Source organism: Candida orthopsilosis, assembly GCF_000315875.1.
Source record: "Candida orthopsilosis Co 90-125, chromosome 3 draft sequence".
Lineage (NCBI taxonomy): Eukaryota > Fungi > Ascomycota > Pichiomycetes > Serinales > Debaryomycetaceae > Lodderomyces > Lodderomyces orthopsilosis.
Genome location: NC_018296.1, coordinates 1,186,242 through 1,211,412, shown reverse-complemented (window position 1 = coordinate 1,211,412; position 25,171 = coordinate 1,186,242). Strand labels below are relative to the sequence as shown.

The following is a 25,171-nucleotide window of genomic DNA, read 5'->3' as shown; positions in this document are numbered from 1 at the left end:
TGGTGGGTGTTATGGGGTTTGCCAAATCTCTTCACTTTAAAGCCGCATTGTGAAAAAATTCGATCGTATCAGGACGCATCAATTTCAAATCAAATTTGCTATTCTTTTGCAACAACTTATTCTACACCTGAGCTCTCCCCCTCGTTCCCGGCACCATGAACAATACAGTCATTCTACTAAAAAATCCCAGTACACCCTCAGACCCCTACCATGACTTACTCCTAGCAAATTCGTACAGTCCCCATTTTATCCCATTATTGCATCATACTCATAAAGACAAAGCACAAACAATAGCCTATCTTACATCTAACGAATTTGTTGAAAACACTCTGAATTTCATAATCACCTCACAACGTGCAGTAGAAATGTTGCGCGAATGCATCAATGAACTCAATGAAGATCATCAGGCGAATATACGACTGAAAATTTTGAATAAAGTGGGGTACACGGTAGGTCCAGCAACTCACAAGATATTAAAAGAAGTTGGATTCGTTAATGTACGAGGTGGTATAGATGCTGGAAATGGTTCCAAATTAGCTGATTTGATCATGGATGAATTGACTCCAAATACAAAAATTGTATTTTTTACTGGTGAAATTAGAAAAGATATAATTCCTAGGAAATTGCTAGATATTGGTAAGTTTAATCAATTTGAAGAATTTGTCATGTATCAAACTTGTGAAAGAGATGATATAATTGATAAATTCAATGCTGTTGTTGAAGGAGTCGATGGAGTTGGTGAAAATGGTGGGGAAGCTACGGCCAGTTTACATGGATGGATTGTATTTTTCAGTCCTCAAGGAACTAAAGATATTGTCGAATACTTGAAAGAACTGAGTAATACTGTTGGTGCGTCTGAAGGGACCAGAAGGTGGAAATTGGCTAGTATTGGTCCTACCACTGAAGAATATCTCTTATCCCATGGATTAACACCTGATACAATTGCTGCAAAACCAGATGCTGCCAGTTTGGTTGATGGCATACTTAAATGTGATTAGAAGTGAATTATTCAAAGATGTAGCTTCTATATTTATTCATGTATATACATAGAACCCTATTTAATCGAGTTGATCTAACTCTACAATGATTGTATAAATAAAGCTTTGTTAAATAAATAAACTAGATACAAACACAATGAGTCAGAAATATATCAAACCTGTTTCTTTGTTTGATCTATGTAAAAAATAAGTAAAATTTGTAAAACAAAATATAAAAGAAAAACATCCAACAAGATAAAACAATGTTCCAGCATGACCCATTCACTTCATCACTTTTTGACTGCTTCATCAACAACATCAATGATTTGTTGAACAACTTGTGGATTAGATAAAGTTGAAATATCACCCAATTGGTCAGCTTCACCAGCCAAGACTTTACGTAAAATACGTCTCATAATCTTACCTGATCTAGTTTTTGGTAAATCATCAACCAATAAAATCAATTTTGGTGCAGCAAATGGTCCAATTTCTTTACGAACCGTCAAAATTAATTCCTTCTTCACGGCATCCATATCTTCATTATCACTCAATTTGTCCTTCTTTAATGAAACATACGCAGCAACAGCTTGACCAGTCAAGTCATCAGCGTATCCAACAACAGCACTTTCGGCAACCAAATCATGTTCAATCAAAGCGGCTTCAATTTCAGCAGTAGATAATCTGTGACCACTTACATTGACAACATCATCAACTCTACCCAAAATCCAATAGAATCCGTCCAAATCACGAGCAGCCCCGTCACCAGTAAAATAATGGTTTGGATATGGTGCCAAGTAGGTGTCAATAAATCTATTGTAATCATTGAAGATACCTCTGGTGATTGAGGGCCATGCTGATTTAACTGCCAAAACACCTTCAACATCATTACCTTCCAATTCTTTACCAGTAGTTGGGTCCAAAATCTTAGGGTCAACCCCAAAGAATGGCAATGAAGCTGATCCGGGTTTAGTTGGGGTAACACCAGCCAATGGAGTCAACAAATGAGAGCCGGATTCGGTTTGCCAATAAGTATCAACAATGTGAGCCTTGCCTCTACCAATATTGTCATTGTACCAATGCCATACTTCAGCAGCAATTGGTTCACCAACTGAACCCAATACTCTTATTGAACTTAAATCATACGGTTGAACAAACTTGGTGCCTGCGCGTTTCAACAATCTTAAAGCAGTTGGAGCAACGTAAAATTGATTAACCTTGTACTTGTCAACTATTTCCCAGTATCTTGAGAAATTAGGGTATGCTGGAGTACCTTCAAATACAACTGATGTAGCACCATTCAATAATGGACCGTAAACAACATATGTATGACCAGTAATCCAACCAATATCACCAGCAGTAAACAAAATGTCATCCTCATGAACATCAAATACATACTTGGTAGTAAGTAATGCTCCTAATAAGTAACCAGCAGTTGTATGTTGGACACCCTTTGGTTTACCAGTAGATCCTGAAGTGTACAACAAGAACAATGGATCTTCAGAATTGACTGGTGTTGGTGGGAAATATGAACCATATTTAGCCAATTCTTCATGCCACCATAAATCTCTACCTTTAGTGAATGGGACATGAGAGTTACCAGTTCTCTTGAAAACAATGACATTTCTAACATCTGGGCATTCTTTCAATGCGTCATCAACAATTCTCTTTGTTTCAATAGTTTTACCACCTCTCTTGGATTCATCAGCAGTAATAACAATTCTTGAATCAGCATCCAAGATCCTGTCTCTTAAAGAAGCACTTGAAAATCCAGCAAACACCACTGAATGAATGGCACCAATACGAACAATTGCCAATAAAGTAACGATAGCTTCAGGAATCATTGGTAAATAAACAGCTACTGAATCACCCTTTTTAACCCCCAATTTAACCAAAGCTTGAGCCAATTTACTAACTTCTTTCAACAATTCTCCATAGGTGATAATTCTACCTTCATTGACCTCATCAGCTTCGTAAATAATAGCTGGTTTGTTTGGGTTCTTGATAGCCCATCTATCAACTGCATTATAACAAGCATTCAATTCACCATTAACGAACCAAGCTGGTAAATCACCATTTTTGAAATCATCTTCACTTGAAGCTGGAAATCTAGCCAAGTCAAATGGTTTGTACCAGTCCAAAAATTGTTTAGCTTGTTCGCCAAAGAATTCATTGGGGTTTTCAATCGATTGACGATATAATTTTTGATAGGTAGCGAAATCAGCCAAGTTTGGCTTGGATTTAGATCTTTCAAAGAACCCTTTTGGAGGTTGAAGCATAGACTCGTGGTCTAAGGAAATGTGTGAATGTTTGGATTCAGGCATTATGATTGAAGTTGTGTAAGTGTGTTTTTGTGGGTTGATTAATGAAGTTCTCTTTTTTTTCACGTCTTTGTTAGTGTGGAGATTTGAGCGTGTTGTTAAATTAAATTAGACGCTGAAAAGTATTTACAAAGAACCTTAAGTCAACAAATAATTCAAATTATGTATGGGAAGGGAGAAATAGGCTGTGTAAGTGAGTCTTTTTATTATGCAATAATTTAAAACTCGACAATTGTAGCAAAATGATGGTTTATTGTGTAAGTTGGCCCTGATGAAATTTTTGTTGAGGATTCTCGTAAATCAAATGAGTTTCAGTAAGGGGATGGTTTGTCACACGTTAACAATTGATGAAATATGCGACTAATTATTGAACTGAATTAGTTTATGAGAAAGTGAAAGTATAAAAGATTTTGAGAGAGTCCAATGGGGAGAATTCAATCGTGGGAATGACTTCTATATTTATAGTAAAAATCTCACCACTCGAACCCCAACACCACCCCATTTACGAAAACCAAAATAAATATAAAAATAATTACAAAGAGGAAGATCGAAATTAAAAGGTTAAATTTTTTGCACTAAAAAACGATTGTTGGGTTTCATAGTGAAGAAAAAATAATAAAAGCCCGAAACTTACACAAACCAATTGGTGTGAACAAGAAGGATACGATTACAGCACTTTCGGACTTGGTAAAGTACAAAGCAGGGATATAGGGAAATGATGAAAAGCTCGTTGGAAGTATAGGACAACAAAAAACTCATCTTATGTAGATATATTGATTCGGCGCTTACGTAAGTTGCTTAGTCAAGGTGCTTTGAACTGAAGTTTATCGTCAAATTCATTGTTGCCTTAATATAAGCGAAGTGTGAGATCCCTCTGGTAAGATTTTATACTTCAGTCACATCGCCCCACAAATAACAAACAATGAACAATCTAACGGGTGTATGATTCGGTCCCCAATCGAAATATGATGCAATCCAAAAGCATCAATCAAGAATGTGAGTCCCCTTGACCAAAACACATCCCAAGATAATTTTGTAATAAAGAATCTAAATTATTTAAACAGAGGTTTATGTCATATATTATCAGCATTTGCACGACCTTATGGATACCTTCCCAGAATAAGCGCTGAAGAACATTTACATCTAACCAATGGCCATTTCAAACATCTGCTTCATAACAACAGGGCCCTTCTGCCGATTTAATCTAGTCTTCCCCTAGGAGCGTGGAATCTTCACCACCTTACATTTTGTAATGACTGTGTTATTGTTGTCTTTGAAATTTATTATATTTTTTGTGGGGTAATCCCTGTGAAGTGAGCGATAACGCCATCTAAAAGTCGTACAGAAAATAATGTAAAAGCACAAAAAAGGTTCATAGGAAGTTACCGTGCACTACCTGTGACGGTTTTACTACGCTTCAGTTTAAACCAAAGTACAAAAAAAGCACTTTAATATCAACAAGATCATCATTGGCTGAGGTATTTTAATTCGAGTTTTCTGAGGGTGAAAAATAATCAACAAATTTTGTGTAACGTTGTATTTTTTTTCTTGTCTCAAATTAAAAAAAAAACAGGCGAGACTTTTAAACCACACGACCAAAAAGCTATGTATGCAATAGATGAAAGTGGTGGTGTCATTTAACTAGAAACAAACAACAGTTGAGAAAAAACTCAGTTCATTTTACCAAGGCTTCAAGGTGGTGAAGCTTTTGATCCCGTTTCAGTTGCCGACCGCGTTTCAACCAGCAAACAGTTTCCTTCAAACGTAAACGTAGAGGCGCATTTGGTACAGATAGTGACAAACGTACGCAATCTTTGTTGTCGGAGTCAATCTAGAGATTATAATATCAACACTGCTATTGTATGACTACGTGAAATTCATTGGTGCTTCAGTCACTGATTTAGCTTTTATTTTTGTTTCTTGGTGCCGAAAGTCCGATACCTGTACTTCTACGCCACAAAAACAAAACTCCGAAATGAAAGTGGATAAGAAAGAAACAATTTGTAATTTGTGGGGTAGACATAAGAGGAAATTGAACAATAAGTATTGTTTCTTCCGATAATTTCCGAAAAGCCATGGAAAGTATTGCTCATCAATTTCAAAGTTAGGGGATACTCTTGTATATCATGGAAGCTGAAACATTAGGCACAGTGTATAGATTAGACATGGAAAGATCGATTGGTTGAGCTATTCGTGAGACATTAGAAAGCTATCTTGCAGTATGTGTGTCTTCAACTTCCTATGGACCGCTATGTTCTTTCAAAAATGGTACTGAAAACTTAATTTCATCACTGTTACCTATAATACATTACTTGTGAAAGTGACATTACACGTTTGTCATCCGTACACTGTGTAGCTAACCATTGTTGATTGCAGTAGAGTTCAATGGAAGGAAAGAAGCGATGATGGTGACAAGATTTGTTAAATGAACAGCAAATTAATACTGTACAGAGAGTAGTTTACTCTTTCTCTCATGTAATGGCATGTAACTTAATAAACCAGCTTTTTTGTCTCGAACTAAGTTGAAGCTAATTGTAAGGAGGCTTTTATTAGTGCAGTCTGGTTTTGCAACCGGTATAACGACAAGAATATCATGCCATAGTGTGCCTTTACTGTACTATTTCTATCCCTTGATGATACCAAGAGTATAGTATGTCAGCTACTGAAGGATCCAGGTGGACAAAACAGTTCATCATTCCCTGATATGAGAGTCCTAAAGATATATGTCTTCTGTCCTGCAGCAAAACAAAAGAATATTCCATTTTCGTTTTCGCCACAATCACAAAAATGCGAAAAGCTTGCCATCAATTTCTTCATTGATCCATCTCATCGTAACCCCAACATTATCCATAAATGACAACTCTATGAATAATGGCCAACATAATAGCTCGACGTTTGACTCGACATTCAACGTAAGCTCTGTCAACTGGTCTGCACACTTAAACTCAGCGTCACATTTGAAGATCCAAATTAATGACTATGACACTTATCAAGCATGCCCGACAAAGTTGGATCAGTTATACACCCAAGTATCTCAAGTTCCAATCATACGAGTTTATGGATCACTATCTTTTGAGGAGAAAGTTTTTTCAAGCAACCTGTCTACCATGAACAAGAAACAGAAACTCATAGTCAATCAGCAGACGCATCCTCGAACATTAGTATTCAATGTCGTTTTACATATTCACAACTTTTATCCTTACTTTTATGTGGACTGTCATGAGCAAGACTACCAAAAGCTACAAAGTCGCCAATATTTGGAAAAATTAATCAACCACTTGGAAGTCGTTGTGAAGGAGTCATTCAAACGAAGGCGTGGAAGAAAAGGTACCGAGGAGCAAGAATTGGAAAATGCAATGGAGGAAGAACAGGAAGATAAAGATGATGAAAAAGACATCGACGGTAATGAGAAACCGAATCTACGCAAATATATTGCCAATGTATCAGTTTGCAAAGCAGTCCCTATATACGGCTTTCAAATTGGATATAAATTATTCTACAAAATATCCCTTCTTTCACCATTATATAAGAACCGTTTAGCACGAATGTTTCAGGAAAACAAAATCAACTTGCATCATTTTGACCAACCTAATGAAACCAAAAAGAATGCGACCCCGACTTATGTTTACGAAGCTCATCTTCCATACTTGTTGCAATTTTTGACCGACTTTAATTTGTTTGGGTGTGGTTGGTTGGTCATTGATCGTGACCATGTCAATAATGGACCTCGAACAAAGGGTTTGTATTTTCGTACGCCGATATTCAGCAAACTTCAACATGGTAGATATAGTCACTCACAAATGCGTGCGTTGTCAAGTTACTTGCAACTGTTTATTTTGCCAGATAATGTTCTCGTTGATGGTGGGACTTTAAAAACGTTTAAACGAATTGGAAAATCAGTATTAGAGTTGGATATAACAACTAGCAGTATTGTCAATCGTACTTGGCAATCGGCAAGAGAATTGCACAACAGTTTTGTTGAACGAAAGCAATTTGAAGAATATAAATCTGATTTATCTTTATACGGGTATCCCAAACATGGGTATAAGCATGAGCAGGACGGAACCCCAAAAATATATCTTTCTTCATTGAAATACATTTATAACGACTTGAAATATCAATGCCATTTGAGGAATTCCACATTTGATGTGTCTGTGGATGTGTTGGAATCCTCTGAACGCTGCTATTTTGGGACTGGATCTTCCATCTGGTCCAACCAACAACAATTGAAGGAGCTCTTGGAATACATGAAACAGTTGAATGGTAAATCAAGCGAAGGATTCGATGGTTATGCTGCCAAGATTCTAAACAAGGGGCGTATACTCAACAACTTTCCAACGTCGTTCGATTTGGTTGATGTTGAAAAGAGTTTACTGTTTCACAACCTGCGAATGCAATTTGGTAGGGATATACTAATATGGGGAGAATTTAAAGGCTTATTCAAGATAGATGTTCCATTGTTTGACAGGAATTCGAAGAGTGGATCGTCTATGCCTGGTGAAGTTTTAGATGGAGAGAATCAAAGGGAAGTAGTACAGAATGCTATGGATGACCTGGACACTGATGAGAATTTCTCTGGCTCTGATGGTGATCTGACGGATGGTAACAATGAAGTAAACGATAAGGATAATTCAATAGAAAAGGCCCCTCATGAACTAGGTGCCTCCACAAACCCGTCTTTCTTGAGAAGCGCTAACAATGGTGACCACAATGAGTCATTGGAATTGAAGGATGAAGTTGATGAGGTTGAGGGTTTTGATTCAGCTGAGGAGTTTGATGTATCAATCATGAAATCAATGACTCAAACTCGAGCTAAGAATAACCCAAATTTGGCTACAAAATTGCCCAGTCTTGACGAAATCTCCTCAATTGAAGATTTTTCATTCACACCTACTCCAAGCCAATCTAATGCGGCCCCTCCTTTGAAAAACATGCAAGTTGGAGGATGTGAGTTTGAAGTGATTATACCCAATCAATTGAGGAAGGAAAATTGTAAAAAGGTTTTCCAAGATAGAGGGCTAATGGAGATAAACTATGCTGATCCTTTTTACAACACCATTGATGATGTCCCTGAAAAACCTTTTGTGTTTGCCAATCAGAAAATGAATGTTGCTGTGAGAAATTTTCTGACAATTCCCAGTTTGGATTTAGTGCATGTAGATGTACCTGAAGGTAGAAAAATTCTTAATGGGAATAAGGTTTGTACTTGGGAGTATATGCCAGAGCCTCCCAGCAAAAAAAGGGTCATTGACTGGCTCAAGACTGAAGAGAATACGGTAGTCAAGAAACGGCTAAAATACAGATCTCAAATTGAACCAGGTGTAACTCAATCTCATGACTTCAAATTCAGTTACAACTCTGAAAAGGTGTCACGCAAGCCAGATGAATTCAATTACTTGAGCAGTTTTCATTTGGAAATTCATGCAAGCCCACCGAATTCGAAATTGGCGGTTGACCCCTTACGAGATCCAATATTGTTTATATTTTATTCGTTTGATGATGCGAATGAAATGTTTGACATGTCTAAATGCAAATCTGGAGTCCTTGTCTTCAACAATAACAATTACAATAATGACTTTTTTAGTAGATTAAGCAAGTCTCTGGGGCTATACATTGTATTGTTTGATGAAGAAAGAAAAATGGTCGAAAAATTAGTAGAATTGGTTGAGATGTACGATCCAGATATTTTATCAGGATATGAAGTCAATTCAATGTCCTGGGGCTACATTGTTGAAAGATTCCGTGAAGTTTATCAAGTTAATATCATGAGTGAACTAAGCAGGGGAACCCATAGAAGTAACGGAAAACTTGGTGATCGATGGGGTTACACTCATACAGCCAGCATCGAGATTAACGGAAGACACATTTTGAATGTTTGGAGAATCTTGAAATCAGAATTAGCTTTGACAAGTTATACATTAGAGAATGTGTGTTATCATTTACTACATAGGTCACTACCTCGGTACCTGCTTCACCAAATATCCCAATGGCTACAGAGTGGGAAATTCAAGGACATACAAGTCGCATTTTTATATTACATGAGACGAATAGAGTTGACATTAAAAATTATATCAGTACGGGAGTTGATTACAAGGAACGTTGAACATTCAAGATTGATTGGAATTGAATTCAATTCCAACTTTTACCGTGGATCACAATATAAGGTAGAATCCATATTATCGAGAATATCCAAAACCGAAAGCATTTTGCTAAACTCGCCATCCAAAATGCAGGTGCACGAAATGAGGCCAATCGAGTGCATCCCTTTGATATTGGAACCAAAAGCCAATTTTTATAAATCGCCGTTGGTGGTTTTGGATTTTCAATCCTTGTATCCATCCATTATGATTGCCTATAACTATTGTTATTCAACTTTAATTGGAAAGCTTCACAATTTCAAACCAAAGAAAAACAATATTGGCTATTTAAAGAATCATAACTTGCCACCAGGTTTAGTAGATCTATTGACCACAGACGATGCCGTAAATGTTTCACCAAATGGGTTTGCTTTTGTCAAGAGTCATGTGCGAAAATCCATTTTAGCCAAAATGTTGGAAGAGATCCTAAACATCCGTATAAAAACAAAGTCTGTTATGAAGTTATTCAAAGATGATACCGAGCTAACAAAACTATACAATGCAAGACAAATTGCTTTGAAATTGATTGCCAATGTGACTTATGGGTACGCTTCAGCAACTTTTAGTGGGAGAATGCCAAACTCAGATATTGCTGATGCAATTGTCTCCACCGGGCGAGAGATTCTAGACAAGTCAATAGAGATGATCGAGTCTGGTGATTACGGTGCAAAGGTTGTTTATGGTGATACTGATTCCTTGTTTGTGTATTTCCCCGGTAAATCAAAAGCTGAAGCATTTAAACTGGGCCGAGAAATTGCGAAAATGGTTACCAACCATTTCCCCGATCCTATTCAACTCAAGTTTGAAAAAGCGTACCATCCATGTGTTTTGCTTGCAAAGAAAAGGTATGTGGGTTATTCTTTTGAATATGAAAATCAAGTGATGCCGAAGTTCGACGCTAAAGGTATTGAGACTGTTCGTAGAGATGGTATACCTGCACAGCAAAAGATGACAGAAAAAGCGTTGAGAATATTATTTGAGACCAAGGACTTGTCGAAAGTGAAGCAGTACACGTTGAAACAATTTTTGAAAATATTCAATAATAAAATTGCCATCAATGATTTCTGCTTTGCCAAGGAAGTGAGATATGGAAACTATAAGGACGAAAGGTACTTGCCACCGGGAGCATTACTAGCAAGTAAGGCAGTTGAAGATGATCCTAGAAAGGAGCCACAGTACAAGGAAAGAGTCCCATATGTTGTTACTCGTGACTCGACAAAAGTCAGGATCAAAGATCGAGTAATGTTTCCTGAGGACTTCATAAAGACGTTTAGTACTGCCGAGCCGTTGACATTGGACTATGAATATTACATAACCAGAGTATTAATCCCTCCATTGGAGAGAATTTTTAATTTGATGGGAGCTGATGTGAGGGGGTGGTACAAGGAATTACCTAAATTTACCAGATCCAACATAATCAGCGTATTTAGCGATTCGTGTTTGATATGTGGCAGCAGGTTAGATGGAAGGGAATACGTTTGTCTGAAATGCTCCCAAGACGAACGACAATTGGTAACAAATGTAACCATGACTTGTAAGAACAAACAAGAGAAAGTTGTGGAAATTGAAAATACGTGTCGCAATTGTCTGCAGAATGTGTTTGCTTCTGGAGTTAATGTCTCACAATATACTCACGATTGTATCAATCGTGATTGTTCGGTGTACTATAGCAAGGTCAAAGTAGGGCAAGAAGCAAAACAATTGTTCACCAGGCGGGACAAAATAATGCAGACTTTGGAATGGTGACGTATCTATGATGTAATATATGTACTATTAGCAGACCCTGTAGTAGACAAATGTAGTCTCTGTGTATGCCACAAAAGCCGACGTCCTTCAAAGTCTTCTGTCAAAACGCTATACAACTTTTGTGCATAAAAAATATTTCAGTACCAATTATTGACCACCCTGCACATCGAAAACATGGCCATGAAAAAGGTCACACCAACCAAGAATGCCAATATAGAGTCTAAAAAAGGAACGCAACCATCAAAGAAGTACACGCTATTCAATATATGGGTGGTGTCACTTGCTTTGAAACTCCTATTAATGGTTGGTTACCACTCTACAGATTTTGATGTACATCGAAACTGGTTAGCCATAACCAATAAATTGCCGTTATCTCAATGGTACATAGAAAACACGTCACAATGGACACTAGATTACCCACCATTTTTTGCATTTTTTGAATGGGCTTTATCACAATTTGTTCCGCCGCACGTTGCTGGGGATGGATGTTTGGATATAGTGGAAAAGGGTCTGTATGGATTGCCGACTGTGTATTTCCAGAGAGGTACAGTTATTTTAAGTGAGGCAGTTTTGTTTGTGGCGTTGCAATGGATAATTGATACCTCACCCACCCATGCTCTTCGAAGAAGAATGTATGTTGCGACTGCCAGTCTTGCGTTGTCCCCGGGTTTAATGTTGATCGATCACATACATTTCCAATATAACGGGATGATGTACGGAATGTTGTTGCTTTGCTTAAATAGTGCCCGTTTGGAAAGATACTTATTCTGTGGGTTTTGGTTTGCAGTTTTGCTTTGTTTTAAACATATTTACTTGTACTTGGCACCAGCTGTGTTTGTGTTCTTACTACGTGCTTATTGCTTGAAGTTCAAATGGAATAACAAACGCAATTTCGTTGCTAATTTGCTCAACGTTGTTCAATGGGGAAATCTATTCAAGCTTGGTGCTGTTGTAATCTCTGTATTTGCCGTCGCATTTTTACCATTCTACAACACGTTGCCACAGTTGCTAAGTAGATTGTTTCCATTTAGTCGTGGTCTTACGCATGCGTATTGGGCACCAAACATGTGGGCTCTTTATTCCTTCTTTGATAGAGTGTTGATTCAAATTTACAAAAAAATCCCGGTAACTCGCTTTTTGTTGAAGAGAGTGTTTCAATTCGATGCTTGCCTTTTGAGTCAAGATGATTTGTTGAATACATCAACAAGAGGAATTGTTGGTAATATCGAGTTTTTCATACTTCCTGAAATTACTCCAAAACTTACATTTCTATTAACGTTGTTTTACCAAATGATGGCCCTAATTCCGTTGTTTTTCCAACCAACATACCGCAGATTTACCGGAGCTATGACATTGTGTGGTTATGCATCCTTCTTATTTGGCTGGCATGTTCATGAAAAGGCAATATTACTTGTCATTTTCCCCTTAACATTGATTGTTTCTCGTGACAAGAGATTATTGCCTGCGTACAACTTGCTTGTTGCCTGTGGATATGGATCGCTTTTCCCGCTCATATACACCTGTAATGAATGGTTAGTAAAAGTCCTTTACACATTGCTTTGGTATATTGTGTTTTATTTCAACTTTAGAAAAGTTGCTCGAGTTCCAAAGAAGACAAGCGGTGCTATAATAGATCGAGTGGTTAATGGGTATATCTTAATATTCATCTTTGTTGTTTCAATTACTAGTGTCATCGATTTGTTGCTGAATAAGTTTTTGATCTTGAAGAAATTCGAATTCTTGAACTTGATGATATACAGTGTTTATTGCAGCATAGGTGTAATAAGTAGTTGGAACACTTTTTCATGGCTATACTTTGTTGACGATGAGATATGGACTGAGGGTGAATAACTTGTACATAGACTGATACATATTTTGTATATTTTGAGGAATGAGTTGGTGCAAGTAAAAACTCGGATATAGTTGTTCTCACGTAGTTATACAATGTTCTTCTGTCCCGTATAAGTTAACGGAGATTAGCAGCCTCTAAAAGGCACGTCAATACTGCATTCCCAATACTCTAACATGAAACTCTACATGTTTTACATTAGAAATTTATTTTTAGTATCTATATTTTACTCTAATTTGCTGCAAAAATTACCGAACAACCAAATTTTAAAATGCACCAGTACCCCAAAAATGAAGAAGGAACCCGAAAATAAGCTTCTAGGGTGTCTGTGTAATATGTTAAAATATATCCAGCTACAAATAAGATAGTTTCAACCACTTTTAAGCCCATATTATTCATCTTTTCGTCAGAAGTGCCATCCTCTGGAAGAAAATTGACTCATCGAAAACAGGTTCTGTGGTCTAGTTGGTTATGGCATATGCTTAACACGCATAACGTCCCCAGTTCGATCCTGGGCAGAATCATATCGATTTCTATTGGTTTTGTGGTCTAGTTGGTTATGGCATATGCTTAACACGCATAACGTCCCCAGTTCGATCCTGGGCAAAATCAGTGATTTCGTGTTTTCCTTTTCTTTTTCTTTTTGTCATTGCCAATAGTTGAACTTGCGGTTGGTGAACTGCGAGGAGATATAATAAGGTGTCTGTGTTTCCATATTCAGTAAGATCTTCCTTCTTTTTTTTTTTCGAATTTAATCTCTTCAATTTTTCACATTTTTTTTTTTTCTAATTCATAGAATGTCTGAGGTTTCTATGCATGATGACATATCGCCCTTTCAAGAATCTTTATAGAGACACCCCTTGTGATCATCAGGATATACACTTGTTTGTAAAAGTTGTGATGTGCAATTGTACATGCTGTTGCAACCACTACCACGAACCATGAAAACCTCAAGGTCAATAGTACTGTTCGATTCTATTTTGCTTTTGTGTAGTATTTACTTGTGTTGCATTTGAGATTCGGCCAAATTTAATTGTCAGATCTACTAGCACCAACAAATGTGCCGAGAGGCAAATTCTTATAAAAGTGTAACATCGATGTTGTATAGTATGACTCTACATCTAACTAGGAGCAAAACAGGCTCTAAGGTGTAGAATATATTTCTGAATTTATTATTAATCGCCCCGTTAATCGGACTTTACCCCCGTCATAGCAACTTTAATTTTTTAATTTTTTTCCTTTTTGTAACTTTGCCCCTATCAAATTCAAGATAAACTATATAAATACAATAGGAAAAAGATCTATAATCTTTATCGAAAACATTTCTACAACATTGTCCATATACAAATCATGTCAGAGAAAACAATATCATTAGGAGAATACTTATTTGCAAGATTGAATCAAAAACCAATTGGAATCAAAAACGTCTTTGGTGTTCCTGGAGATTTCAACTTGGCATTGTTGGACAAGATTGACGATGTAGAAGGAATGAAATGGGTCGGAAGTGTCAATGAATTGAATGCAGGTTATGCCGCCGACGGATACTCGAGAATTAAAAATTCATTCACACCCGAAGGCTCATCAATTGGTTGTCTTGTTACTACGTTTGGTGTTGGGGAACTTTCGGCAGTAAATGCAATTGCTGGAGCTTATTCTGAACATGTGGGGTTAGTTCATGTTGTTGGTATTCCATCAATTGATGCCCAAAAGAAGGAATTGTTGTTGCACCATACTTTAGGAAATGGTGATTTCACCGTTTTCCACAGAATTTCTTCCTTTATCAGTGCAACCACTGCTGCATTGAATGACCCAGTTCATGCACCAGATGAAATCGATAGAGTTATAGAATCAGCATTTGTTAACCAAAGACCTACATATTTGGCTTTCCCTTCCAATTTGGTCAATGCAAAAGTGCCAGCTAGCAGATTGGAAAAACCATTGAATTTGACACCACCTCCAAATGATCCAAAAATACAAGAAGAAGTATTGAGTACAATCCTTGAAATGATTTCCAAGTCGAAGAATCCAGTTGTTATTATAGACGCTTGTTGCGGTAGACACAATGCCACTTTTGAAGCCAACAAGTTGATCCAATTGACCAATTTCAAGTTTGCTGTGACTCCAATGGCAAAGGGGGCAAGAGATATCGAAGAAAATGATCCGAAATTCATTGGGGTTTACGTGGGTGACTTGTCCTATCCAAAAACTAAGGAGTTGGTTGAAAGTTCTGATTTGGTGTTATCACTTGGAGCAATTTTATCTGATTTCAATACTGGTGCATTTTCTTACTCATTAGATGCTTCCAAGATTATTGAATTTCATTCCGATTACACCAAGATCAAGAACGCACAATATCCAAAGATTAGAATGAAGGAATTGCTTCATGCGTTGGTGTCATCTCCTGAGTTGAAAAAAATCACTGCCAATCATAAGCCACCAACTCTTGACCTTGATAAGATGCCTCCAGTGAAATTACCTGGTGACCACAAGATTACTCAATCTTGGCTTTGGTCCAACTTGGGCTCATGGTTGAGAGAAGGCGATGTTATTATTTCCGAAACTGGTACTTCCAATTTCGGAATTATCCAAACGAAATTCCCCAAAAATTGTGTTGGTATCAGTCAAGTATTGTGGGGCTCCATTGGGTATTCAGTAGGCGCTGCATCTGGTGCTGTTATTGCTGCTGAAGAAGTTGATCCAAGCAGAAGAGTTATATTGTTTGTTGGTGATGGTTCTTTACAATTGACAGTACAAGAGCTTTCCACCATGGTGAGACACCACAACAACATTTACGTGTTTGTTTTGAACAATAATGGATTCACTATTGAAAGATTGATACATGGAAAGACTGCCGCATACAATGATATTCAAGAATGGGAAAATACTGAATTATTAAAAGTATTTAAAGGTACAAACATTGAAACTCGCAAGGCAGGAAATATCAAGGAAATCACCGATTTGTTCAATGATAAGGAATTCGCCAAGAATAACAAAACTAGATTGATTGAACTTAAATTAGATACATTAGATGCACCCGAAAATTTGGTCAAACAAGCTGAAATTTCATCAAAGACAAATGATGGTTGAATTGTATAGCTTTAAAATAAATTTCTACAACATTATATACTCTAATCTAATTCTTACTATGGAAGATGTAGTCAGGGAAAAGCGACTCCCAATCTTCATTAAATAAATCAGAAGTCATAAGAACTGGTGGACCACCAAGGAAATCAATATTATCATCAAGTAAAACATCAGTATTAGTGAAATTTTGTGAATCAACACTCGACATTGGCGATTGTTTAATCAGAGGTATATCTCTGACTATAGGAACCGAAGATACACTGCTATTACTGGAAGTAGTTGGAGCTCCATCAGACGTGGTGAAATTACTTGACAGTGATTTGGTTTCTCTTTCATTCAATTCACCAGTTTCATATCGATGTTTTAATTTATCTTTGATTAGGTTGTATGACTTTTCTGCCAATTTCCAAGTCTTGGAACATCCATGTAACACCGACATGAAAAATTGTAATCGATCACGATGTTGATTAACTTGGGTTAGGTTGGAATTTGTAAGTAAGATAATGGAGATTGATAAAATTGATGAATAAACAACGAAAATTGATGCTCGCCTGTAGCCATGAACTTGTTCAAATCGATATATTGATACGTAAAGATCCTCAATCACATTAAGGCATATCGTCAATGGTGATAGATGATTATCGGATTTGAGTTTTTCCGATTCTAGTCCAACAAATGGCCGATTTAAACAAAGTAGTAAGATGTAGTAATAGTAACGAATTCCGGAATATGTGGGATTTTCGCCCGTACTTGCTAATGAGTCGTTATTCCATTGTAAATCTTCTGGCAAGTTTTGTTTCCATTGTTGGATTTGGGCATTATATTCAAATAGTTTTTCTAGTCTCGACTCTAAGTCTAACTCCTCCTCATTAGTTTGATCATTTTCAAGATCGGATTTAGTAAAGATATCATTCAACATATTATCGGAAATATTTATCAAATTGATTATTTGATTCAATGGATCACCAATGTATGATACCGCTCTTGACCGGTTTTTGACCAATCCCCTTTTCTTTTTTATAAACCCATCGTAAGTGAAATCATCAATCCATTCCAAATCAGGTAAATCAGCAGTCTCGGGTATTGATGAATCAGCCATTTTCAAAATTGAAGGTCGACCTAACACTAAACTTATAAAATGGTCAGCCATATAGCAACCCCAATAGATTCTTGATCGAATTTCAACATCCAATGGGTTTAAGCTTTCTTTTGACTTGACAAACCACACTTTCGGATTCAACTGGAACCCAATATCAAATCCCATTCTCATTGCATTACCCAGGAGCATCCATCCGCTTGAATTCAGTCCATTACAAATATCAAAAAACGCAAGCACCATGAAACTTTGAAGTGAGGCTATTGATGGTTGACTGAGTGTACTAAGTAAGATAGATTTCAGTTCTTGGTAAAACTCCTTTGAGCGACGATAAGTTCTTTCTTCATCAGACATTCTTGAGCCAAGAGCACAAATGCTTAATATCAATGTTTTAGAACAATAGATACTAGTTGGTTTCGGATCAAAGAAATCAATTAGAAATGCCTCACGAAAGATAAACATATTGTGGTCGGGATATTGCCAAGTGAAAAATAATTGAATACATTTAAGAATATCGGGATCTTTGTTGAGCTTGTTTATTATAGCAACTTCGTTTTCTCGTTTTGGCGGACGCTTACTGTTGGCGATGATGTGATTATCGTAAACCGAAGTAGGACCATAAATGACTTTATTCTCCTCCACATCATCTTGCAAATCCTGACTAGGCGTGTTTGGATAATTTGATGTAGGTGCTTCTGGTTCGGTATCAACCAACTCAATCAAATCTGTATCCTTCAACTTTTCAAGTTGCTTTTCAGTGTCTAATGCCCGTAAGTCTGTAATGAATTTTCTGATATTATTGATCTGAGACTCAAGTTTCTGAACATAGTTTACAGGAATACGTTTCTTTCTCATGTCATTAACGGTTGGAATACATTGAATAGCAGCTTTGATACATCCCAGACAAGGACTATTTCCATCGCATTTAATTTTACGTGAACGACATTGTTGACAACTTAGTTTCTTGCGATTGTGAGTTGAAACTGTGCTGGCAGATATGGGAGGGGACGGGTTAGCCTCTTCTTCGGCTTTTACTCTTCTTTTCTTTCTTTCCTCCGGCATTGCTGGAGGGGACGACGTATTTCGTGTGTGTGTATATTTCGGGGGAATGCTTGTTTATGCTTTGTAAACTCCGTTGATTATTATGAGTAATCGCTACCACTTTTATTCACCAGAGTCATCATGACTCCTTCATGGATATCATAAAATGTCTATCAGATTTCTAAAATATTTTTCTATACATGATTCTAATTTAAGAACACAATTTGATAAGTCGAGTAAATAACAGTGATGATTCCAACAACAATTAACACATAATCAAATATAGGCAAAATTCTATCCATTGTAGATTTTTCAATTTTTTTAGTAACAGAACGTAAATGAATCAATGGAGGATAAATGTAAACCAATGGTATGCAAGCAAAACATCCATTGAAAGAAACAAACTTATCAATATTATCAGCATTTAGGTAAGCAATAAAACAAACTAAAGTGACCGAAGCTGCACGAAATATGTTTTTCAACCATTTCACTTGTGGATTGTATTTGCCTGAATGATGATACAATTTACCATCCTTATCTCTATTTTTGGACCCTGTTTTACCTTTGTGTCTAAAAAAGATAGATTCACCAATCTTTATAGCTGGGAACAATTGTAATGGACCTGATAAGAAAACAGCCACTGAATACAACACCAATATCGATTGGACAGCAATGTTATCTTGAGGTAAATTCAATATTATAATTGACTTGATTTTATCACCAAAAGCTGTGTAACCTATAGTACCAATCGATACAAATATAGCTGTAATGACAGCCATACTGACAGATAAAACCATAGGGAATTTCTCTGGTTGTGCCATTGATGCTTCAATAGGCAATATTAATCCAATACCTTCAAACGAAGTAACAGCAACCCCAATCAACATTGTCCAACTATTTGAGTTGAAATTGGCAATATTTGGACCAATCCCTTCAAGATATATTTTCCATCCAGAAAACCAAAAGATAATGAGTAAACCAATGACAATAAATGCTGACGAGATCAATGAGACTAAGGACAATTTAGTCAAATTTCTGATCCACACTAAGGGGATCATTAACAAACACTGGACAATAACGGCATTGGCTCGGGTTAGCCAAGTAGGCTGTTCAGTTAAAAACCCACCAATAAATGCAATCATGTTCTCTGATGTAAATAATACATAAGTTGCCACAAATCCAACTTGACTGAGTAGGATGGACACCAAGATGGAATATTTCAAAGGAGTTCCATACGTTTTGAACCCCAATTCACCGTATGAGGCCAACTTTAAAGTCTCTTTCGATTGAATAAGGACAACATAACAGAAATATGTAAGTAATCCAAATGTGCTCAATGTAATTATGGAGAACAGTAATCCACCATTGTAGAAAGCTCGTGGCAAGAACAACACACCCGATCCAACAAGGGCCTTAAACACCAAAAAGAAAGTCTTTGCAACTGATGCTGTACCTTTTGGTTGTTCACGTCTTTTCGGTAATTGTTTCGGCAATTGAGGTACTGCTCCATACAGTCTTTGATTTCCCAACAAGCTCGACTCTTCATCAAATACATCTTCATAATTTGAGCCCGAGTCTCGCAATGTATCTGTATCCTCTTCCAGTTCATCACCGTCATCATCATCAGTAAAGTCCTCTCCTGCATAGTGACCGTACATGCTTAAAAATTCCATAAAGTTTTGAGTCAAGAAATTTGGCGGTTCTTGGTTCTTCTTTATCGAATTTTGAATAATAAACTCTCGTCTAAACCCTCCAGGCACATTTATATCACTTGCAGTTGACCCCCGTCTAGTTTCGTCTAAGTATTTTGAAAACGAAGTACTTCGAGTACGTCTTTTGGGATTATGAATATTGATGCCATTGGGATGGGATTCATCTGATACATTTTCCATTTGATGATAAATCCTCCTTGTGATATCTCCACCTGGTTGTTTCAAACTCTCCTCGGGACTCACCAAATGCTTACCAATAGTTTTCAAATCAACATTCTTTTGTGGATTATTTAGTTGCGATATCAGTTCATCATAGCTTTGACCATTTGATCCACTTGATTCATGTGAATTAACTGATTGCATCGAGGGACGAACATTTTGTAGCGTAGAGTCTATGTTTGAATGCGGGCTTGAATCTGCAGGTGTAGGCATTCTATATGATTGTGATGGAGATGGCGAATGTACCGAGTTGATGTCTGGTTGTTGCGTGTGATTGTCACGATTCTGAAAAGCAGAATTGGGGTTGTTGTTGCTTGACTGCACCATGACTAATAATGTCAGTTGAAAACTGTGGCTTCTGACACTGCTGAGTAATTGTGTGTATGTATGTGTGTAGTTTGTTGTGAGATGAAGTGTGGAAAATAGAGAGAAGTCAAAACGCATATACGGAAACTGGTAGCTCCATGTAGAATATTAGCTAATACTAAAATTATACAACAACAATTCGTTCGATTTAATGTTGAGAATTTGTTGCGTTGATATGTCGCAAAATTTAATATTTTTTGGGCCGCACCAACAGATGGTATCGACAGGAGGATGTAAGTTACTTGAATGAAACGTAGAAGCTTTACCTTCTCATTGTCATGGAGTTCACTGTATTGAAAGGATGTTGAACACGACAGTATAAGAGCACTCAACTGAAAGGTTAATCGAGGGTGTGACCCCGTCGACATTGCATTTTTTATTGCAGGTACAAACTTGTCTAAATGAATGATACTTTGACTCGTTCTTCCCCTCAGCTTTACATACCTATATCATTTATTATCAAAATGCAGAGCAGAAAGAGGTTTTACTAGTTGATTGTTTTAAGTGATCAGCTTTCGATTTTTACATGACATCTTTGAGAGATTTGCAGTAGAACACGCACTGAAAAATTGTTCTCCACTTCTCGTGGAATCGATAATACAGCACTAGTCCCATAAAATAGAATTTCGTCGCCAGGGCTTTTTGCCTTCCGCTTTCTGCCAAGTTGGGAAATGTGAGCTTCCTGTAAGCATCCAACTTAGGCAAGAAATTACAAAAGAGATAAATTACACATACACACACGACTCATTACCATTTAGCTTTTACTATTTTGGAATTCAAAATCTTAACTTTGTAAACTTGACATAAAACCACTTTTTGCGAAAGAAAATATTACGACTTGGAAAAATAAAATTTTCAAATCTTAAAGCTTAAACTTGGGAAAAGCGGGTCTTATTTTTTTTCCCCTATTTCCAGAGGGCAAGAGCTACATGATATTTTACGAGTAGCCACGCCCTAGCTTTCGGAAGAGCCCTTCCCCTCTCATCAATATCCCAAGTGGTTGTGAATATAGTTGTATACAGAAGCCTCGCTTCACCATCTCTCACACCTGCACAAAAGATACAACACTGTAACAGAAGTAAACAGTTTAAAAAAGAGTGGTCCCAACAAAAAAAAAAGTATTTGCGTCACCTAAAAGGAGGTTCCCCACCTGAACCTCAGCCACAGCTGCCTGTATCACTACGGATTGTGGAACTACTCAAGCACAACCAGACAGGTTAACTTTGAAAGCGGCAATACAAAAGTTCAGTCTGAAACGCCTACAAAGGAATATTTTTCATCTCAGACAGACACAAAAAGGGGTTTTTTATGTATCAAGTACATGGCTCTACGCATATGTAAGAAAATAATCGCCTGAGTCATTTGTGAATAAATAAATACAAAGTGGGGTGGGCCATGCCGGGGTAAGGTACGAGGTAGAGGGTTGAAAGGAGAAAGTAAGAAGTTTTGTTCGTAGTGGAGAATTAACCGAATGTCTGGTTATGAGCTTAGGGCGGAACCTTCATGAAACAATGAACTTTGTCTGTTGAGATCGGAGAAATATTTTCGCGACAAACAAGAGAAGTAACTGAATGGTTTAGTAGTGTTTTAATAGAAGATAAACCGCGGTCAATGCTGAGTAGTTTACAGGTATGCGTGTCAACCTTGTTGTGGCAGTGTTGTATATGCATGAGAGTTTTTTGCTGCGTGCGTGTGTGTGTCCATATATGCATGCGTGCAAGTGGGTGTGGGTGGGTCCATTTTGCGGGTGAATAAATTTAGAAAAAACACGGATTCATAACCGTTCAATGAACAAAGACAAAGAAAAAAAAAATATCAAAAGAAAAGCTTTTGCCAAAGGCAACTCCACCCGAGAGGAAAATAAAAAGAAAACAAAAATGAATTAATTTTGTGTTTATTATTTTCACCAAAGTATGGTATTCCCCAAGTGCAGTGGATAATCAAAGTAAGTTACTAAATACAGTGATTCTCTACTGACCACAGAAGAAATGAGACATCAACTGTCATTGCCAATCCAATCAAACGAAGCTTCATTAAATAGATACTACACGCCAAGCGTAGACAAAAAGGGAGATGAAGAGAAAAGGAGAAAGGCATTCTGGTGTTTCTATTTCGTAAGCCACTATACATTATAAAACTGTGCATTCTTTATAAGTATTTCTTTTTCAAAGTCTAATTTTGGCTTTGATAGTAGTGGCTTAAAGGTCAAAATGGCGAATGGTGCAGAAGCTTCTAAGTACCACAAAGAAAAGATTAGAGACAGACTTGTTTACAGAGAAAGGTGGGTGGAAACTTTTTCAGTTTTTTCTTTTTGCCCTTTTTGAGTCTTTGAGACCTATAATTTGTGGTCCCTCCTCATCGGACAAAGGCTTAGTGCTTTGTAATTTATTTTGCACAAACTCTTAAAACTGTCTTTGATGCAGTTATAACCTTCACTATGAGTGGTATTATTTTTTCTATCGTACTGTATGTATGAAAGAGAATCGTAAGTCTATACTTTTCGGAAAAACTTTTTCTTTTCCAAAAGACACGACGAGCATAGAAGTATGGCAGACAAAGGAACAATTACATAATAGATTTTGTATATCGTGGATTAATGTCTTCCACTTCGATGGTATAGTCTTACTCAAAGAGGAAAAAAAGCACCAGAAATCAGTCTCCCCCATGACTGATCGAAAAAGCACTATCCTTTCAGTAGAATGTGGGGAATTAGGCATGCTGGAAATAAAGTTTTTATTTCAGTTGGAAAATACAAATTGAATGGTGCTGGGGGCTTCTTTACTAGCGTCGAAATGAATCGGATATCTGCTTTCTGCACTTGTTCTGATGTATCTGCAAAGCATCATGCAAAAACTAGGAAGACGAGAAAAGAGGAGAAGGGAAAAATAGAATCTGTTCCGAATTATGCGAGTTTTTCCACTTTTGTGTGCGTTTGGCTTTTGCTTTTCTATTGAGTAGATTTTCGTATCTGCATCTGCCTCGGAAAAACTGAATTTTCCAGATACAGGCAAAAAAAAAAGAAAGGTTTAGGTCTTGGCTTAACTCCAAATCTAACCATTCTCCTCACTTCTTGATCTATTACCTGTGATAAATGCGGAGCGCACGACTCCGCAAAATGTACGGAACAATTTTACAAACAAACGTTTTCTAATAGCAGATGAAGAGAACAGAGAACCTCCGGATAAATGTAGAGTGTAGCTTAACAAAAACAAGTATATGGTGTTCAATAGTGGGTGAACAGGAGATCGGGCCCGCTTATAACCTGCATATTCATGACAATAACAGGTTTTGAATATGTGTTTCATTCTCTTGCATTACAGAGTTGGTGAGTGGGTGAGCATTGTTTCCTTTTGTCTATATAGGCTGTGTGTAATCATTATTGTCTTTCGTGGCCGAGAAATGGGAACAAGTATTGTTTAGTAAACCAATCATACACAAAACAAAAGTAATGAATTAAAATGAGTGTCGCGAATATATCTTGCGACACTCGCTATAATATGTCTTTTTTTTTCTTCATTTTTATTTCCGGGTCAGAAAAGATCTTGTGTGGGGGGAGGAGGGAGGCAAAAGATTTAAAATGTAACAGTGGGGAATAGCTCAAGCACGCAATCTCTTAAAGAACTTTGCAACAACAAATCGTAAAATTTGAAGGAAGGCGGTGGGTAACCACCTTAAATCATTCGATACTCTTTGGTGATGTTGTAATGGTTCAGATGTCGTACTTTTCCACCCAAAGTGTAAGTAAGAGAAGGCATTATACGATGCCGCGGCAATATGTGGTTTATCTTTTGTTGATGCACTATCTAACTGTTTTGTTTTTTATTTTTCATGTATGACGTAGATGGCTTGTAGCAGAGAGATAGATGGTGCCGATTGCCATCAGAATTTCTGTTGGGACAAACGTACACAAGTTGAGAATACGTCCACTCGCCAACAGTGTGTGTAGAAGTAGAGCAAGCATCTAGTAATTCGTTGTCTTTGGTTGTTGCTATTTGCTATATTAATTGAATGTCGCATTTTTGTCTTAATCTATTGCGGTGGGATATGCAGAAGAAAAAGAAAAAAGAAATGATTAAACGGCAAAAAGGCAATTTAGTCAAAGGAAGGTAGTGTACCATGCACTAAAAAAAGAAGAAATTAATTTTTTTTTTCTTTTGGTTACATTGTTCAATACAATATAGTACTATTGTATTCTATTGTATTGTACTGAATTGTTCTTAACGGAAGTATGTGAGTGACGCCCCCAATGAAGAAAATGACTAAAAACTGAGTTCTACTTTGACATAGAAACAAATATCTATACATAATAATGCAATTGTAGTGATTGGGGGAAGCCAAATTAGCAAATGGGGGATTTAGTAATAATCAAAAGATCTGCAAGTACACATTTCTACGTCACTTTATCGGAAGGAAAAGAAAAGAAGACGATCGACTTTAACAAAAAGTGAGGTAATTTGTTATTAGCTAGTTGTATTATGCTTTTGCTATACATCTCAAATCAAGTACTTTTTCTTCTCTTTCTTCTTAGTTGGTACTAAGCATTTTTCGAATTTTGAATGAGGTACAGTAGTAGTGAGATAAACAAAAAGAGGAGATGGATAGTGGTGTTTGTATGTGTAGTCGTTA

At 37.0% G+C, this 25,171-nt stretch overlaps 7 protein-coding genes and 2 non-coding genes across 9 annotated transcripts; 6 read left to right on the top strand and 3 right to left on the bottom strand. All coding sequences in view use genetic code 12, as the record gives it.

Moving 5' to 3' along the window:
* Positions 1–155: 155 nt before the first annotated feature.
* Positions 156–998, top strand: CORT_0C05230 (Hem4 uroporphyrinogen III synthase; the record flags this gene model as incomplete). Its single annotated transcript, XM_003868753.1, has 1 exon — positions 156–998. The coding sequence occupies one exon, from the start codon at positions 156–158 to the stop codon at positions 996–998; it is 843 nt and encodes a 280-aa protein (XP_003868801.1).
* A 269-nt stretch (positions 999–1,267) lies between these two features.
* CORT_0C05220 (Acs1 acetyl-CoA synthetase) lies at positions 1,268–3,298 on the bottom strand (the record flags this gene model as incomplete). Its single annotated transcript, XM_003868752.1, has 1 exon — positions 1,268–3,298. The coding sequence occupies one exon, from the start codon at positions 3,296–3,298 to the stop codon at positions 1,268–1,270; it is 2,031 nt and encodes a 676-aa protein (XP_003868800.1).
* Positions 3,299–6,018: 2,720 nt separating this feature from the next.
* Positions 6,019–11,178, top strand: CORT_0C05210 (Rev3 protein; the record flags this gene model as incomplete). Its single annotated transcript, XM_003868751.1, has 1 exon — positions 6,019–11,178. One exon carries the CDS (start codon positions 6,019–6,021, stop codon positions 11,176–11,178), a length of 5,160 nt encoding a protein of 1,719 aa, XP_003868799.1.
* Positions 11,179–11,352: 174 nt separating this feature from the next.
* On the top strand, positions 11,353–13,029 carry CORT_0C05200 (Alg8 glucosyltransferase; the record flags this gene model as incomplete). Its single annotated transcript, XM_003868750.1, has 1 exon — positions 11,353–13,029. The coding sequence occupies one exon, from the start codon at positions 11,353–11,355 to the stop codon at positions 13,027–13,029; it is 1,677 nt and encodes a 558-aa protein (XP_003868798.1).
* A 448-nt stretch (positions 13,030–13,477) lies between these two features.
* On the top strand, positions 13,478–13,551 carry CORT_0_Val(AAC)_48. Its single transcript has one exon. It is a non-coding gene (tRNA).
* Positions 13,552–13,565: 14 nt separating this feature from the next.
* Positions 13,566–13,639, top strand: CORT_0_Val(AAC)_47. Its single transcript has one exon. It is a non-coding gene (tRNA).
* A 738-nt stretch (positions 13,640–14,377) lies between these two features.
* CORT_0C05190 (hypothetical protein) lies at positions 14,378–16,114 on the top strand (the record flags this gene model as incomplete). Its single annotated transcript, XM_003868749.1, has 1 exon — positions 14,378–16,114. The coding sequence occupies one exon, from the start codon at positions 14,378–14,380 to the stop codon at positions 16,112–16,114; it is 1,737 nt and encodes a 578-aa protein (XP_003868797.1).
* Positions 16,115–16,160: 46 nt separating this feature from the next.
* CORT_0C05180 (Tea1 transcription factor) lies at positions 16,161–18,269 on the bottom strand (the record flags this gene model as incomplete). Its single annotated transcript, XM_003868748.1, has 1 exon — positions 16,161–18,269. One exon carries the CDS (start codon positions 18,267–18,269, stop codon positions 16,161–16,163), a length of 2,109 nt encoding a protein of 702 aa, XP_003868796.1.
* A 185-nt stretch (positions 18,270–18,454) lies between these two features.
* On the bottom strand, positions 18,455–20,623 carry CORT_0C05170 (hypothetical protein; the record flags this gene model as incomplete). The annotated part of the gene is made up of 1 exon (XM_003868747.1): positions 18,455–20,623. The coding sequence occupies one exon, from the start codon at positions 20,621–20,623 to the stop codon at positions 18,455–18,457; it is 2,169 nt and encodes a 722-aa protein (XP_003868795.1).
* Between the last annotated feature and the right edge of the window lie 4,548 nt (positions 20,624–25,171).